Source organism: Vipera berus (assembly GCF_964194415.1).
Source record: "Vipera berus genome assembly, chromosome: 1".
Lineage (NCBI taxonomy): Eukaryota > Metazoa > Chordata > Lepidosauria > Squamata > Viperidae > Vipera > Vipera berus.
In genome coordinates, this window is record NC_138202.1 from 310834213 (window position 1) to 310853139 (window position 18927).

General features: G+C 36.8%; 1 protein-coding gene across 1 annotated transcript in view; it reads left to right on the forward strand.

Annotated features, from left to right (window-relative positions):
• USH2A (usherin) overlaps positions 1-18927 on the forward strand; it is a gene marked incomplete at both ends in the record, with an annotated part of 493855 nt that overhangs the window by 371899 nt on the left and 103029 nt on the right. Inside the window, 3 exons of the mRNA XM_081312822.1 lie at positions 2317-2482; positions 16724-16947; positions 18350-18560. Coding sequence (XP_081168948.1) covers positions 2317-2482; positions 16724-16947; positions 18350-18560 — 601 coding nt within the window. The remainder of the gene's footprint in view (positions 1-2316; positions 2483-16723; positions 16948-18349; positions 18561-18927) is intronic.

Sequence of the window (18927 nt, forward strand, 5' to 3'; positions counted from 1 at the left end):
AAGAGAGAATCACACTATCTTTTTCTTTTCTGTTACAAAACTAGTTCTTGGTCTTCCTTCTCTAATACATCAGACAATTATTCAGAAGTCTATGTTGGGAGTGCAGCAAAGGTGCTTCCTCTCTTTGCCAGATTATCTACATCTTAACGAATTCTGATGATTTAAGTATATCAACTTGCTGGACCATCTAAGCTATATCTGCTTTGTAGGGACCAAAGTGGTCCTCCAAAGCTGAAAGAAACATATCTCAGTAAGGCTAATTAACAGCTGCATCTGAAGATAGATTTAGAGATGTAGCCTCTTCCCAATTTATAGACCACAACTTACTTAAAAAATATCCAGTAGCCTAATAAAAAGCAAAATGCCAATGGCCATAGTGTTTTTAGTAGCTTGCCAATTTTTTTTAGCAAGTTAGGAAAAATGGTTCCATAGAACAGTGATGGTGAACCTATGGCACGCATGCCAGAGGTGGCACTCAGAGCCCTCTCTGTGGGCACACGTGCTGTCACCCCAACTCTGCCTCCCCCCACGGCACTCTCCTCACCAGCAGCGCCCCCAGAGGAGAGTCACCCCCGGGCACAGCCCATGCGGAGCAGCACAGCCAAGGACATGGCAGCCGGGCAGCAGGGACAAGACTCCGCCCTCACACCCCGTCGCATGCAGATGATGCTGTGGGGCATGGGCGGAAGACGTGGCCACCATGGCACTGCTGGGCCGCCTGGGTGATCTGCTGCGACGCGTCGTGGGTGGCTCCGCAAGTGGGTGGCGGGGGGGCAGGGGGGCAGGATGGGACAGGGTGGTTTTTGGGCACTCAGTCTCTAAAAGGTTTGCTATCACTGCCATAGAATGTTAGCTGAAAAAAAATCTGAATTTAGGATTTTACTTTCCTTTGCTTTACAGGTCTGTGAAGGTTGTAAATGCAAGGATTTGTCATAAAGTTCCTTTATATCACCATCATAACTGCAAACAGTCACTAAGCAAGGCAATTCCTAAATGAGGACTACCTGTAAAACTAACTGTAGTTATAATATTTTTATGAAATTAACAAAATCAAGAACATTTAGAAATATACAAGATGAAGAAAATTAATCAAAATTCATTAATAAATATTTCTAAATACTGTGTATACTTCTGGCTCAGCCAAAACTAGTAGACAACTAATTAGCAACTTACAAATGTGATTTCACATTTGTGGAAAGTGTTCTCTTTAGAGAAGTCTCCTTTTTACTGCAATCTTTTATAAATATCTTCTGGGGGGTCCCCAGTCTTCATAACAATCATTTTCTTGTCACTGTTAGGTTTTCTTTTAAAATTGCTTTATTTTATACTACAGATTTAAAATAACATTGTCTAAAGAATTATGGTCAAAAAGTTACATAAGCCACATGAGGAAAATAAATCATATTATTATAAGAAGCCATAAGAGTGAATATACTAGGGGGGGACCTTACCTTTTTGATGTATAGATTGTTCAGATGCCTCATTTTTGATCTATAAAGAATGGGAAGGATAGTGTAAGGGTTTTGCCATTGCATCGAAGCTTAAACTCGGCTGGGAAAAGTTTCATATTTATAAAAATCTGCTCAAGACCCAATTCTTTTAACAATGCATAGATATATGATAGATTATCATATATTTCCTAGTGAAATGGCAGAGCATTCTCAGATATATATCTGACCAAACTGCCTTTCAGATTGTAACATCTTCCAACCTACAAATAGCCTTGCGTGTCTCTACCTCCACACGATCCCCCTGGCAAGTCACATTCAGGAGTTAAACAAGAGAACTGTTGTCTCTCCTTGGCATTTCAATCAGCCAGTTTTTTTTTTCTTTCTTTTTCCTGTTCTATAAAACTTGGGCTTGTATAGTTACTGCTGTTTGTGACTATAAAAAAATAATCACATTTACTGCTGAATTTTGGAAAACAATCTGCCTTAAATAGGCAGCAAACCCGCAGATTTAAACTTATCATTGATGTATTTGTGAGATTATGCTTCTTAGCCATAAGTTTATTCATAGTGCTTTACCCAAAGTTTATTGTAAATTTTGATAAATTCAATTTGATTTTATAGCTAGGTAAATTATCTGTATATTTTATTGATAGCTTGATCAGTTTCCTTGTTAGATTTCTGCTAAACAATAAGAATTCAGGGGTCCTTGATGCTCTCTGAGCTTGGCTGTTTTCTTATCCAAAATACATAATATCATGAGTGCTGAATAAGAGTTCAGTTTTAATGGATTTGTGGTTATATGTATGTGCTGTTGATATTGTTCCATTGGGAATTGCTTTATGCTTTAACCTATATCTATATTTAGATATGTTGCAATGGGAATCAGTACAATACTCCAAATTTCCAATGCTGTGAGGACAAGTATCTTTCATTTCTTCTGAATGCATCAAGTGCTTGTTGTGGAGGTCAAAGGTGCACAGTGGAACCAGAGTATCAATGTTGTGGTGACTATTCTACACGGATATTCATAGGTAAGGAGAATTTCATAGATATTTTTATATAGTTATATAGCAGCCTTTAATAACAAATATAGGTTTGACTTCAAGCATGAATTAATGGGCTTTCTATTCACTTTCAGAATGAGAAATGGAAATCTGCTAAGAAAGCATTCCACTATTCCAGTGTTAAATTAATTAACCAAAAATCCTACTGTTTATCTATATTTGTTATCTAAATAATTTTACCACCATTGAATATGTGAGAAGACCTGAGAGTATGAGAATGGGCAGCCCATTGGACTGAATTTGGAATCCATACTGAGCCAAGTACTTTGCTATGTAAACAATAGGTGACTTAATGCTAGACAGTAGACCTGACCTGCTAGTGAAATGGGATTAGCAAAGAACATGCAGTTTTCCCATGTTAAAGAAAATGAGCTGGTCCAGTTTATCCAGTCCTAGAAATATAAAACTATATTAGGAAGCTACTAATCACACAGACATGGAAATAATTGCCCTTGACTGAATATTTTTTCCAGTCTAATCTATAACTCTTGGCTTACCTAGCCATATCCTATCCATACCTGCCTTGTTTTTCAGGTCAGTCAGGTTGGCTAGGTACTGCCACCTATTTTGATTATTACAAATATATTACATTGCTTCATAAAGCTTATAAAGAACGGTTGCAGGAATTGGGAATGTCTAGTTTAATGAAGAGGAGGACTAGGGTGACAGGATAGCAGTGTTTCAATATCTTAGGGGTTGTCACAAAGAAGAGGGAGTCAAGCTATTCTCCAAAGCACCTGAAGGCAAGCAATGGATGGAAAATAATCAAGGAGAGAAGCAACCTAGAACTAAGGAGAAATTTCCTGACATAACAATTAATTAACTGCCTCCAGAAGTTGTGAATGCTCCAACACTGGAAGTTTTTAAGGCAAGATTGTATAATTATTTGTCTGAAATGGTATAGGTTCTGCTGCTTGACCAGGAGGCTGGACTAGAAGACCTCCAAGGTCCCTTCCAACTTTGTTATTCTGCTATTGTGTTATTTCTAATTAAAAATGCATTGTGACTGTTCAGATGACAAGTCAAAAATCCTTGGGGACTAATGGAGCCAATTCATTTTTAAAGAGCACATTCTGAGTGTTCAAACAAAAATAGCTGTATGGTTTGCCTAGTCGTAATATGCCTGCCAGGAGGCCCATTGCCAGTCACAGGTCACCTATTTGCCAGAAGGCAAACTGGGGGGAAATTGTTCCACCCTTGGTTCTTGCTCCTCAGGATACTTGTTGCCATCCCAGTTTATCTTGGCTGTGTTGAGAGACAGATGCACATACAGTAGTTCCAAAGAAAACACTGGCTATTGTTTTTAATTCCCTCAAATGCCAGTGAGAGCCTCTTTGGATCCAAAGATATTCATCAAAATCAAAGTGCCCTTTAAAAGGTTAATTATTTTTTAATTAAAGTCAGGGATGTATGGAGCCAAGGAAACTATCCACAGCCTTTTGGCCCTTACTAATACCATGTTGCCTAAAATGCTGGGATATTTATCAATGAAAATGTAAGCTTGCTTTGAGCATCTTTTAATTAAATTTATTATTATTATTATTTCTGCAAGTTAGCCATAAGCTACATGTTTATATAGAATAAGTCTGGTGGCCCAAGGAAAGCTTTTTCCGGATATTTAATGCATATATCTCTTTGTATGCAATTGTGAGGTCAGGAGCTAAATTGACTGCATTACCCATGGTTTGGCACACATTGTGTGTGCTCAGAAGGACTTTGAATTTGTGCCAAGCTATGCAGCATATTCTAAATTCAATGCCTTCAGAAGTCATTGATATATCACAATATTAGAATGTCTCCCATGATGTCATCCAAAAAAATGATATCCCAAGGAACTAGAGGAGAGGCTTTGACTCGGTGTTCTAAAAGAAGATGGTTATTGTTCTAGACTTCTACACCTCTCCAGTTATTTCTGTTAAAAAACGTAGTGTTGTTTACAAAGGCAAGTGAAGTTCAGTGACACCAGCATATTGCCTTTAAGAACAGCAACAAATAGAGCAAGCAGTTGCCAACACAAGGCAATGGTTATTGTGTGTTTTTGTTACTTTTGTTTCCTGGAAAGAAACTCTTTTTTATTTTCTTCTTCATCTTCCATGTATGGCCAACAAAAACAGTGCTGGTCACTTTCTGTGTGTATTCATACAAACACACACAAAGAAAAAGAGACACTGATTACCAGAAGGAAAATGTTAATGTGGGTCATTTTTTGATAAGAATAACAATTAACTAGGAAGACTCTTGTTGTATTCAGAGCTTGGCTTGCAATGTATTCCATTTTGAGAGGTTAATGAGAAGGTTACTAATTCTTTGTGTCTTATGTCTAATGGTCCTTTTATAAAACAATACAAAGGAATCTGTATTATTTCCAAGTGGTGTAACTTGAAGGCCTTCAAAATTAGATTGAGGAAAATGCAGAAAAGTGGTTAAGTATCTCAACAGATTATACCTCTTTAACTCCTTCCGATTGTTCTTATCATTTTTATTGTTCATTTTATTTTATAAAGAGTTATGCATGTCACTCTGCACGCATTTTTCAAAATGTTACTTGGCCAGTTTGAAATAATATAAGACATGTATTTGCATCTTGCAAGTCAGGCAAAGCATAGTAATGTTATCAGTATACGGAGAGCAGAAAATATACTTAGGAATCCTCACGCAGAGATGGGTTGGGGTGAGTGTGATAAAATTAATAGTATTAACATTCAAGCATTGTAATTTCTCTGCCTGCTGCATTGTGATGAATGCAAACAATTTTCTTCCATGAGTGTTGTATCAAAACATGGAAGATGATTTTTTTTCCTATGTGAGATTGTGTATACTCATCAAAGATTGACAGCTTTTTTAGAAGTTCTCCAGCTGAATCTCCAGTCTTATTAATAAATGTAGAGAGATTTGAACACAAGTGGTGCAGAAAAATATTTTAAGTGGCAATAACTGAAGGACAACCAGGACATATATAGACTAAGATTTGCATAAACTTGAATATATGTACAACAGTAATATTTTTAAAAATTATTACTGTTTTCCAGAAGAGAACAGAACAGAGGAGTTAATACAAGAAGGTGTCATAATACAGTCTTATGTCAGCAGCATATCTAATTCAATGCAATATATCCAAATACTTTTGCTCTAAGTAGCATCATGCAGTGCATTGTCCATATCCTACCTCCCTCTCTTATCTATCCAACTAAGCTTGTGAAGTTTTTAAACTGCGATTTTTATGCTACATCATTAATTTCCATGTACTTTGGTGTTAAATGACACTGTAGGAGGACAGCTTTGTTAGTCTACATACAATAACCAAAAATGAGGAAGAGCCTGGCTGTACCTTTTCAGATTAACACATTTTATGGAAAAGAATTAAGTTTTTGTCAGCTACCTGGATTGCCTGCATTCCCCCCATATTTTCACCAACACCACCAGGTCCCAACAGCTTCACATAGAGGTTTAGATGCACTTTCATATAATCTTCCGCAAATTTGATATATGCCATCATCTGAGTTCCAAGTCATTTCAATAAATAGTGGATACAAACACTTTTAAAAGCTCTAACAGCAAAACAAACACATGAAGAAAGGGTGAAAGGGGAAGACTGAATGAGTTAGAATGTGATGAATTTGGTGGGTTCAAACAGAGAAAAGTGAAAAGTGTAACAAACAAAAGGCCTGAATAAAGCTGAATATGGAAGTGATGGAAGCAAGGATGCTTTACAGGGATAGAAAATTATGGAGTTTCTTTTCCTTCCTTCCTTCCTTCCTTCCTTCCTTCCTTCCTTCCTTCCTTCCTTCCTTCCTTCCTTCCTTCCTCCCTCCCTCCCTCCCTCCCTCCCTCCCTCCCTCTCTTTCTTTCTTTCTTTCTTTCTTTCTTTCTTTCTTTCTTTCTTTCTTTCTTTCTTTCATCTGTCTTTAATTACTTTTGCTTGTTCTTGTTTTGAGCTTTGCATAATACCATTTACCTTAAAAGAATAAATTGTGGTGGGTGTACAATATATAATGTATATAAAAATAACCTTTTTAATAAATTAATGATAGAAGAAAAATATTTCTCCTTTCTCTTCGCTTCTAACTTAGGCTGGTCTTCTGTCATTGACCCTCCGTGAAACATTCAGTGTTTCAGCTCAGAAGAACACGGGAAACATTATCTTATGTTTTTTTTCTGAACCATATCCCCTTTTAAAGCAGCACAATGAATGGCTGCCACTGGAAAGCATTGCTTCATAAAACATCTCTTTATGTACTTTATTACTTAAACTCTTTTTATTTGCCTGCAGGAGCCCTTTAACAAAATCACATTGAATTGACTTTCTCACACCAAATCAAATCTCCCTGGTCCCAGTACAGTTGTCTTTGTCAATATGTATTTTATAAATGGAGTGAATTAACAGATGCTCTTGGAAAAGAACTGCTGGGGTAGCGTTTATGTTTTTACTGCTCTCTCTGGGCAGAACGAGTTGTGTGGGAGTGTAATGCAGGTACCTTGGGATCAAAGACGTGTTCTTCATTTCATTACATGTTTACATAGATTAAAAGCATAGGTTCTGTACTAGCATGGATTTTAAAGTTTTGCTTTTTATTTTTCCTAGCTTTTATATATATCATATATGGAATGTAACAATATTACATTATTATGTGTATCCTGCCTGAAGTAGCCAATTAAAAACAATAAGGATGTAATTTATGCGTGCTGACTAGGATTAAGCCCCATTGAACTCTGTAGGCCTCACAGCTCATTAGGCCTGGATATGATTGGGTAGCAAATGTTTTAATTTCCCTGATGTCACTGAACTGCAGCATCCCACACCATTTGCTGTTTTGGTTGGAGGTTGTCATTAGTGACACCTCAAAGGTCATCACTGTCTTGATTACATTATTTATTTAAAAATATGACTATTTAGATATATTACAATGAAAACTGCAGTGATCTGCAGTAACCCTAAAGGCGGATTAATGAAGTAATCATAGACTTTTCTTCTTTTCTTTTCTCTTTCTTCCCCCTATGGATGCTTTGTTGTTGTTGTTATTGTTGTTGTAAAACTAAATCCCTCAAGATAACACATAGCATTGTTGCTTCAATAATCACAGAACAATCTTCCGTTGTTCTGTATAAAAAAGTAAAGAGCAAAGTTGTTCTGCCCAAGCATAGCACTTTCTGTTTTTGAAACAACCTGTGATAGTTTCAAACCATCCACTGATTCTTGTTACACATGCAAAGTTGCAATTGATTTCTCTCCCTCATCAGCATGCTGTGATCATTTTTTTAAAATGTGGAGACCTTTGCCTCCATAGGTAATTAGTAATAAGGTGTCCCACTTTCATGTCTGCATGGCTAACATTTATTAGATCAGGCTGATGGAGGCTGGTCGCTACTACTCAGCATTTGGTTACATTCACCCCTTCTTTTTAATTGATGATTTAATTTTTACTCATAGTTTTATTTTAGCTTAATGTTATTGTCATCTTTTAAAGGGGTAGGAGAGATCGCCTTCAGAAGAGGTACTTGTAGGAAATATTTCAAATTATATAGGGCGCAAGACTATAATAGCTTTTTCCCCTCTACATAAATAATATAAAGAAGGAAGATGATTCTGTTATCTGATGTATTCTTCTAAAGAATTCATTTTTTTCTATGTATGTAGATTACACAGCTTTTCAAAAATTTGTTTAAGTGTACAAGAACTCCTGGAAGTATCTCTGACATTTATCAGTGTGAAAACCTGTGAAAGATTTGGGTATAATGTGTGATTTTGATGCTATAAGAAAATAAAGTACAATTAACTCAATCCTTTGCATGGACTTTTAAATATCATTGCTATTTTTTCCAACATCGATCTAATGTTGGATCCAATATAACTTTTTTAAAGTTTTTGTTTGAAATAAGGAGTATAACTCATTTTAATGTTAGACAGAAATATTTTATTAGCATTGAGATCAATCTATAGGTAGTCCTCGACTTAGAATCAATTGCTTAGTGACTGCTTGAAGTTACAACAAAGCCCCCCCAAAGCTACTTACAACTGGGTTTCAAAGTCATGGCCACTGTAAGAGCCTCGTGGTCATGTGCATGAAAAGGAATGCTGCAGCAACTCCCCCCACCTATGTGCCCACCCAGTCCCTACTGGGTGAGGAGAGCAGGGCACTCCACCTCTCAGCATCCCCAGGCTTCATGGCTGCCCAATGAATTGTGACACTCCAAAACTGGTGCCCGCTTCCAGGAGGGCGCCATGTGTCCTGCTCCTTATTCTGCATCTTTCCTTGGGATTCTGGAGATATATAGCCCTTTCATCCTCCAATTCTTCATTTTTCTTCCTTTTGCTGCATCCTGATGGTGTTCTCTGTCATCTCTTGACTATGATGTCCGTCCCCTCTTTTCCTTGCAGCATAATTATGGTGATGATACTTTTAAAAATTTTATTGCATTATTTTGTTTATTTTCCACATTATTATTAGTGTATGACATTGTTACATTAGTTTAGTTTAGTTTTAGTTTTATTTGATTTCTATACCGCCCTTCTCCCTAGGGACTCAGGGCGGTTCACAGGGCATATATAAATAACAATACAAAAGTTAAAAGGAAATTAAACCAGTGCCCGATTAAAAACAACAATAATAAATACTAAAAATCAATTTAAAAACCCATATTCCCCCATCAGGCCAGACCAGCTAATTCAAATAAGTGGGTCTTCAACCCGCGACGGAAGGATCGGAGGTCTGATGCCATCTGGAGCTCAACCGGCAGTTGGTTCCATAATGCCGGAGCGCCCACAGAGAAGGCCCTCCCCCTGGGGGCCACCAGTCGACATTCCCTGACCGGAGGCACCCTGAGGAGGCCCTCTCTGTGGGCACGTACTGGGCGGAGGGAAGTTGACGCCAGCAGCAGGTGGTCCCCGAGGTAACCCGGACCCATGCCATGTAAGGACTTAAAGATCATGACTAGGACCTTGAACCTCACTCACATTAGCCAGGAGACTACAATGCATTGTAATGCATTGCAATTGCAATTGGTTGTGCATTATACATTCTCACCTCAGATGAGTTTTGGATCCAGTGAGTTGTAGGAAGCAGTCAGAGACAGTTTAAAAATAAAAATCATGTGGCCTCCTGACGGCTAGAGCAGAATAGGTCTACCTTATCTCTGAGGGCTGAAGGAGTGATCACTCTTCTCTCTACACTCGGTTTCAGAGTAGGGTGTTTCAGAGTGGGCAAGAACAAATATATAGTGGCTAATGTATTTGACTGCCACTAGAGAGATCCAATTTCTACTCCATCTGCAGTTGCAGAAGCTCATTTGGTTATTTGCAGCCCAACCTATCTCACTGGATTCATGAAGAAATATAGGTGGATAGACCACTATCTATGTGCTTTGAATCCCTAAACAAAGATGGAAGATAGATATACAGTATGTGGATGTCTGTGCACCAGAGAAGGGGCATGTAAAGCAATAAAAGTATCCAGGCCTTTGTTCCTATATCTTAAAGTTGTTGCTTCTCTATGAATCACATGAATGATGGGGAGGAGACAAGAGATTTTAGGATTGTCAGGAAATTCAAAAATGACCATTGTGTGACCACAGCAGTAATCTGAAGCAGCCACATTTTCCACAAATTTCATTCTCTCAAGAATCAAGGATTTCGGGTGCATTCTATAAAGTATCTTATTTAGGTACCTTGGTTCAAAAATTGTTGCCCTAGACTTGTAATGATAAATTAATAATCAACCAGTCTACTTCTACAGGAACCTTTTGTCTCTGAGAAAATTTACCTTTACTGCTTGTGTATGTATTTTATGTTCTGTTTCACTTAAGCTTCTAAAACAGAGGTGTGATTGGTTATTCAGCCATTTGTATGTAGTGAAATCTTTCCTAGAAGACCAAGAATGGTGTTTGCTTATGTTCATCTAAAATTCACCAAACACTATTAAAATTAAGCTAAACCATATCCCCTTTTCAATACTTGTGTTTTCTTCATCATTCTCCTAGTGTTCAGTTGTCATAATCAAATCCAAAGAAATAGTTCAGATCAATTGAAATTGATTCTTTGGTTTGGTATATGAAATAGCAGGTTGATGTTCTGTGAAAAAAATTCTCATTGGAATAATTCAAATTGAATGCACTGAGACTTCTGATTAACATGGTGTAATCTATACATATTTACCTGAAACAGAAAGCTTATTGTAATCCATACATATGGTATAATCTATACATATTTACATGGTGTAATCCATACATATTATCCTGAAACATAATTACTCAATTAAGAATGGCTTCTGAAGGCTTAACTTGAACTATTTTCAGACTACATGATTTTGCCGTGCTAATAAATTTTGGTGAATTTTTGGATTGAAATTGAAAAGTGTTTCATGGGCTTTTTTCTCCTCTAAGCTGGCACTTCTAAAAATGTATTTGTTTTTTTGTAGCTGATTGTTAAAAAAAGGGTTTTTTTTTCCTTTAAAAAAGAAAAATCATCCTTGAGTGAGAGATAGGCCTTTTATTTTTTTTTTTTATTTTAATTCCATTTATATCCCGCCCTTCTCCGAAGACTCAGGGCGGCTTACAAGCTTAGCAGTAGCCTTCATTCTATGTATATGCCTGCTTATTAGGGCTTTCACACACACCCCAAGCGGCATTATTACAAAGTCAGCTTATTGCCCCCAACAATCTGGGTCCTCATTTTACCTACCTCGGAAGGATGGAAGGCTGAGTCAACCTTGAGCCTGGTGGGATGCGAACCTGCACTAATTGCAGGCAGCTGGTGTTACTTAAGGAGGCATTAGCCCACTGCTCCACCAAGGCTTTTCTCACCACCACCACCCCACCTTATACTGCCATAGTACACTGTCTGTGTCAACAGCCAAGAATCAAATGCCATGTCTGATAAATTAGGGTAAGGTCAAAGGCTATGCTGTTTGGTTTCAGAAGGATGTCTGTTTCTGAATTTGCAGCAGTTCATTCATGCTGAAGTGATGCACTATGGGAATTACTACCAAACTCTGCTCAGCAACATCTGCTCTCCCTAAGTGAGTTAGTGCACGTCAGACATCTTTATGTCAGAATATTGCAGTGATGGATGCAGTCTTCAGAAAATGCTGCATAAAAATCTGGTGTGCCGTTCTGGCCATTAAGTGAAATTACTATTTAAATTAATGGCGCTGTCACAGTTTATCTGTGCAAAGAATGAACGCTGATTAGGGTATTAAGTAATTAGCAATTTATCACACTGGAACAAGGTTGATAATAATTAAAGAAGTAATGGTTTACCAAAGAAACTAGAAAGGGAGTCACTTCTTGTTATATGAGTGAAATCTTGGCTAAAAATATTATTCAGTGAAACAAAGATGAGATTCTTTGTAATGGAATGTAGCCTTTCTCTTTCTGTCCTAGCATCAAAACAATTCATTAGCCAAAGTTTACTTTGCCTGTCCAAAGGGCTTATAAACTAAAGTGCTCTCACATGTTGTTTAAGAAAAAATCACTGTACGATGTAATCACATATTTTGGAGAAGGATAGGAAAGGAACCATAATTGCATTGTTTTGTTCTTTTAAAATTGTAAACTGCCCAGAGTTACCTTGTGGTGAGATAAGCAGCAAACAAATTTAATTAATAAATAAAATAAAATAAACTCTAGCTGACTTATTAATGCCATACTTATTAGACTGCTAAGGACTGCAGTCCTCACTTAAATATGAGCCAGAAGTATGCTGCAGCTGCCAGAAAAGCCAACACAGTGCTAGGCTGCATTAACAGGGACAGAATCAAGATCACGTGAAGTGTTAATACCACTTTATAATGTCTTGGTAAGGAGAAATTTCCTGACAGTTAGAACAATTAATCATTGGAACAACCTGCCTCTAATACTGGAAGTTTTTAAGAAGAGACTGGACAGCCATTTGTCTGAAATGATGTAGGGTTTCCTGCCTGAGCAGATACCTCCAAGGTCCCTTCCATCATCATCATCATCATCATCATCATCATCATCATCTGAACCAGTGCTAAGCTCATAAACACTATACTTGTGCTATGGGCTCTGGATCAGCTGCTGATATGTTTACTGATGCAATATCAGTGGTATTTTTAATCTATAAAGCATACAGCTTGCTGCCAAGTATCTCCAGGACTACCTCTTTCAAGTGGAAACCAATACTGTCTTTAATAATAATAAAAACCTAGGAAAAATAATACTATAAAATCAGGAGGTCAAGGCAAAGTGCAATTTCTTCTCTGTTATGGCCGCATGTTGTGGAATAGTTTCCCACTAACCTATCTCATTGGCCTTCTGGAATTTATATTTATTTTGTATAAATGCATTTATATTTATGTTTTGCCATCTCTCTATAGTTAAATCATGGCTCCCTTCTTTCCACATTCCACCCTTCTGTTCATCAAACCCATAAATGATCATGAACAAAAGCATCATCTATAGGTTTTTTCCAGTTGCCTATTCATTAGTTACCAAAAAAACTGATTTCAGTTGAATATTAATATTTAAAATTCTTTGTTATCATGGCATGTATCTAACCCCATAAGCCAGTTTGATCTAGTGCAGGGGTAGGCAACCTTGGCTCTTTTATGACTCTTTTAGGGACTTCAACTCCCAGAATTCCTGAGCCAGCCATCCTGAGGGGAAAGGGAGAGGTTTCCAAGCTGAGCCATGCTGGCTCAGGAATTCTGGGAGTTGAAGTCCACAAGTCATAAAAGAGCCAAGGTTACCTACCCCTGGCCTAGTGGTTAAGACACAAGGCTTAAAACTGGGAGAGCATGAGTTCTAGTCCTGCCTTAGCCGTGCAAGCTGGCTGGGTGACCTTAGTCTAGTCACCCTCTTTCAGCCCAACTCATCTCTCAGGTGAGTTTGATTTTGTGCATATAATAGGTGGAGAAAGATGTATTGGGTATGTTTGCCCCCTTGACTTATTTGTAAAACTAATAAAGACAGGATACAAATAAAAAATATATTGTATAGTCCTTTGTTGATAGTAAAAATAAAATAAGTTGAAATCAAAGAATTCAGAGAACCAAATTGCCTACTGCTGTCCCAAAGGTGCTTTTTCCAAAAGACAATTGAACTTTGTTTTTCCTTGAAGACATTTTGTTTCTCATCCAAGAAGCTTCTTCAAATGTCTTCAAGGAAAAACAAAGTATGACTGAGAATCTCCATACTGTATACATTTCCCTACTGCTGTATAATTAGAATGGAAAAATGAATGGGGATCATTCATATATTACCCCCTCAGATTTAATAATATGGATTTCTTGTAAATAAATCAATGTCTGACAGTATATAAGATTAAACTGTCTTGCTTTAAAAGTTTGGTTCCACTATGATATGATATCATTTACATGCATTTGAATTTAACTAATCCCATGAATAAAATCGCTTTGTTGATTGTTAATCATTAATCACATAATGTCTTCTCAGCTAAGGTGGATCTTTATATCTAATTATTTTTAAAGGAAACTCTTGTTGAAAGAAATCCTGATTGAATTTTTGTATGAGAAATAAGAGATGCATCCAGAGATCTTGTTTTGTTGTTGTTGTTAGTTGCGAAGTCGTGTCCAACCCATTGCGACCCTATGGACAATGTTCCTCCAGGCCTTCCTGTCCTCTACCATCTTCTGGAGTCCATTTAAGCTCACGCCTACTGCTTCAGTGACTCCATCCAGCCACCTCATTCTCTGTCGTCCCCTTCTTCTATTGCCCTCAATCTTTCCCAGCATTAGGCTCTTCTCCAGTGAGTCCTTCCTTCTCATTAGGTGGCCAAAGTATTTGAGTTTTAGCTTCAGGATCTGGCCTTCTAAAGAGCAGTCAGGGTTGATCTCCTTTAGGACTGACCAGTTTGATCGCCTTGCAGTCCAAGGTACTCACAGGAGTCTTCTCCAGCACCATAGTTCAAAGGCTTCAATTCTTTGGCGCTCAGCCTTTCTTATGGCCCAGCTTTCACTGCCATACATTGCAACTGGGAAGACCATAGCCTTGACTATACGCACTTTTGTTGACAGGGTGATGTCTCTGCTTTTTAGTGTGCTGTCTAGATTTGCCATGGCTTTCCTCCCAAGGAGCAAGTGTCTTTTAATTTCTTGGCTACAGTCCCCATCTGCAGTGATCTTGGAGCCCAGGAAGATCTTGTTTACAGTATTTTAAAAAAAATTGTTTGCACTTTGTATTTTTGATCTGGACCTACTCCCATTTATATAGGATGATTCCTTCCTTTAGAATTACTGGCATGCTTACCAACCTAACATGTCAAAGGAGCATGGATGGTTCATCATGTTGAAGAATTATTTTGGGCAACAAGAAGCAACTTGCACAGATGCCTGTTTGATCACTTCATCAATAGGAGGAAGGCAATTTTATGAAGGAATGTGGTTTATGAGAGAATGAAGATGCTTTTCAGAAGCATGTATAGCAAAATTAAATGTCATACTTTCCACAATAAGAAAGCAATGAAGAATAATTTTAGTGTTTTTTTATTTTTTAAAAAATGGCAGGTTTCCCTCTCTGATTGTCATTCTTGCTGGTGTGGTAATCCTTAAAATATCAAACCTATCTGATGATAGAGGTCCTATTACACAATTATTTATTTTGTGATATCAATTTCTATGGATTTTATTATGCATATTTTTAAAAAGTACATGGAGAAGCAGCAATAATTAGGAATGGAACCTAAAAGCAATTGTAAATTATTGCCACAATAATTTGGCAGGTGGCATAGTTCCAAGGAGCCTCTGATGTTAATAAAGACCCATATACTTTTCTGGCATAATCCTTATTTGTGCCACTAGCTCTTCTTATTAAGAAAGATGAGACCTGTTTTTCAAACAGAGGTTTAAGACTGTAGAAGCTGCCTTATTCCAAGTAAAATGGTTGATTTGGCTAACTCAGTATGGTTTATTGGGATTGGCACTTGAGAAGAATAGCTGTGGTTACCCAATGTTTACTTTGTTTGTTAATGGAGATACTCAAGACAGAGATTCAAAACTTCTGTGTGGATTGAAGAACTGAACTTTGGTCTATCCAATTGGATGGCTTGATCTTAGTTATTCTCCTTCCAGACTGCCCCTCTATCTCCATGCTTGGAAGTTATAGCTCTCCTAAAATTAGATTTTGTAGATATTGAATCACAATAATATCAAGGACTAATGACAGATCAAACACATTAATCAGATTTAGTTTACAAAGTTTCCATATATTGCCTTTAAATCCAAGCATGTTATTCTATACACACTTGGGCATTTTAGAAAACATAATATTCCTTCTGAGAGATATAGAACACTTGTGTACTTTGCAGCACTGTATAGTGTTCTGATCAATGCTTAATATCACTGAAGATATAGATTGTGAATGTGGCCTATTTTTGTGTCTATTTTACTCCTACAACACAGGACTTAGCTTCCACAAGGAAGAATTTAAGAATAGGACACAAATACCAATTTAAATTACGTATGTTTCATATCCATTTATGTATTTTTAAATCCCATGCTCAATCTCTGACATATTATTATAGAATGACAACTATAACAAAGCAGTACTTTAAAGAAGATGCATAAATCACAGTATTGTAAAATATTGTGGCTTGAATATAATAGTGTCCATTCAGCAGAGGAAAGAGTTTTGAACTGGTAGAACCCTGCCTCCAATGGATCTTCCAGATACCTTTTGCAATGTTGAAGGACCATTTGAAGATGAGAAAGAGGAAATACCTCATTTTTTTAAAGGAAATAGCAAAATTCTAACACTTTTTCCTTGAGGAGAAATGAATTGGAGAAGAAACCAAATTAGACTAAAACTCTGAAGTACTAATGTATAGATATTAAGAAAAGCTGGCCATTCCTAAAAACCAAATCTATTTTGCATTTTATATGATTTAGAAAACCTGTCTTTCACTGATTCGTTTGTCAACAAAACTGGTTTTGTTTTGTTTTTTGATAAGCAACCTAACTTTTTAAATAAAAATTTAAATGAACATGGAATGTGGGACATATGAACTGCAAATAGTTACTCTCAGCAACCTACCCCAAAAAATAGATTGCCTTGTGCCAGTTTTTCAGAATTAGTCATTAAACAAAGGCCTGTCAGACAATTAAAATTTGAGTTGTCTTTCCTTAGTTTCAATAGCTGGATCATACTGGTGATTTTATGATTACTTTTATAGCATTCTTGGAATTTCTTTCACTTTCTCCTCTTCTTGCCTTCATGTATAATATTTTCTTGTTTCAGGAATGTTCTGTTGCAGACATGAATATTTGAATATGTCAAGTATCGTATGCTGCTCAGCTTTCAATGGTGAAGCTAAAGCCCACATTAAAAAGAATAACTCAGTGCCATTAAAATGCTGTGTGACTGAACTTATTCCAGAGAGTGAAGAATGTTGTAATGGACTTGGATATAATCCCTTGAAATATGTTTGCGCTGACAGGATTTCATCTGGAATGATGATGAAGGTAATTGATAGAAAACCTCTTGGTGGTTCTGATTTGACAATGGGAAGAGAAATACATTGTTCATAACTATTTTTGTAAAATAGGAATATAAAAACTCCTCTGTGCATTATTCATTTTCACATTACATCCATATTAATACCAAATGAGTTTGCCATGATTGATGTTATTGCAGTGAATTCTAAAGGAATTAATAATGATTAGCTGCTTCTTGTAAAGTGTTGTTCAGCACTTCAGATTAGTATGAAGGCTAAAAGTTAACATTCTGGCCTGGCTGGAAAATGTCCATGTGTATATACAGTAATGTTCAAATGCATGGCTGTTTCATATAGCGAGTGATTTGGGCATTCTTAAAGTTTGCATTGGGTTTGCATCGGTAGTAAACATATATGTTATCCATATATGAGGGGGTGGGAACTTGTCATTTTAACACTATGGCCGTATGAGCACAAGTACGAAGAAATTTTAAGCAGTCCCAACTATCACATGCTAAAACAAAAATAATTATTAAAACAAAACATCTGTAAAGTCATGTCCAACTCTAGGGGATGCTGCTCATCTCCATTTCCTAGCCAAGGGAGATAGCATTGTCTGGAGACACTTCCATGGTCATGTGCCAGCATGACTATATGCTGAAGTGTATGGAACGCTGTTACCTGCCCACCAAAGTGGTACCTATTTATCTACTTGCATTTGCTTGCTTTCAAGATGGGCAGAACCTGGGGCAAATAATGGGAGTTCACCCTGTCATGCAGCACTCGCGTCCTGAACCCAGGCTGTCAGCTTTCCAACTGATAAGCTCAGTGTCTTTACCCGCTGAGCTATTTTTTTATTTATTTTTTATTTTAATTCCATTTATATCCCGCCCTTCTCCGAAGACTCAGGGCGGCTTACAAGCTTAGCAGTAGCCTTCATTCTATGTATATGCCAGCTATGAAATACATATTAAAAATTAGTAAGTCAGTAAAGTGTAATGAAGTTAGAAGGTTTCAGATGGTATTTATAAGATCCAATAAACCTATTGGGTATGAAAGTTTGAAACATTAAGATGGATGCCAGGCAGAACTTTCTAGGGAAGGGATTCCAAAACTGGGAAGTGATTCATAAAAATGACAATCTATAAGTAGACACCTACTGAATTATAGCATTTGGGAGCTTTTCTATTTGCTTCCTGTCACAAAAATGGTAAATATTAATTAAACATAAAAAGATTGAAAATATGAGTCTTAAAAATATATGAGTAAACCAAAAAAACGATATAAGCAAAATATAGTAAGATGGGATATTAGTATTTCATGAAAGCTACCATTATAAGAGGTTGCAAATGTGTATCATAAAATTGTCTATACATGTCTATTTAAGTTGTTTTTAAAGATTTTCAAAGGTTTGAGAACTATTGTTATAGATAAAAGAAGAATCGAAATGCATCCCACTGTGTTCTATGTCTACTGAAGAACTGACATACTGTGGACAGTGTAACTTTCACAAGCATGCTTGTTTATGTGCTTGGATAAAGAGTTCCCATAGTTACACAAAAAATAAAGAAAATAAAAGCATATGCCCATTTTTTGAGGAGAAGATTTATACAGGAGGCCCAACTCAATATTCATTCAAAGGTAAAATAATATGTGATGACTCATTAACTAATATATATATATATATATATTTGAACCATTAAAGCAGCTATTTCTTTTTCTAAACACACATTCTGAAAACATATATATAATCTTTGTTTCCATGCTGTTTCCATAATGTTATTAACCTCCACCCCACCCCTTGAAATCTATCAGAGCTATTGGTCACTGACACATTTTATGACCGCAAATTCATCCTATAACTATGTGCTTTGAGATGAATTTATCCAAATCTCATATCCTCTTGTGAGATTAGATATTTTAGAAGTTTTTTATTTTTTTATTTATTTTAATTCCATTTATATCCCGCCCTTCTCCGAAGACTCAGGGCGGCTTACAAGCTTAGCAG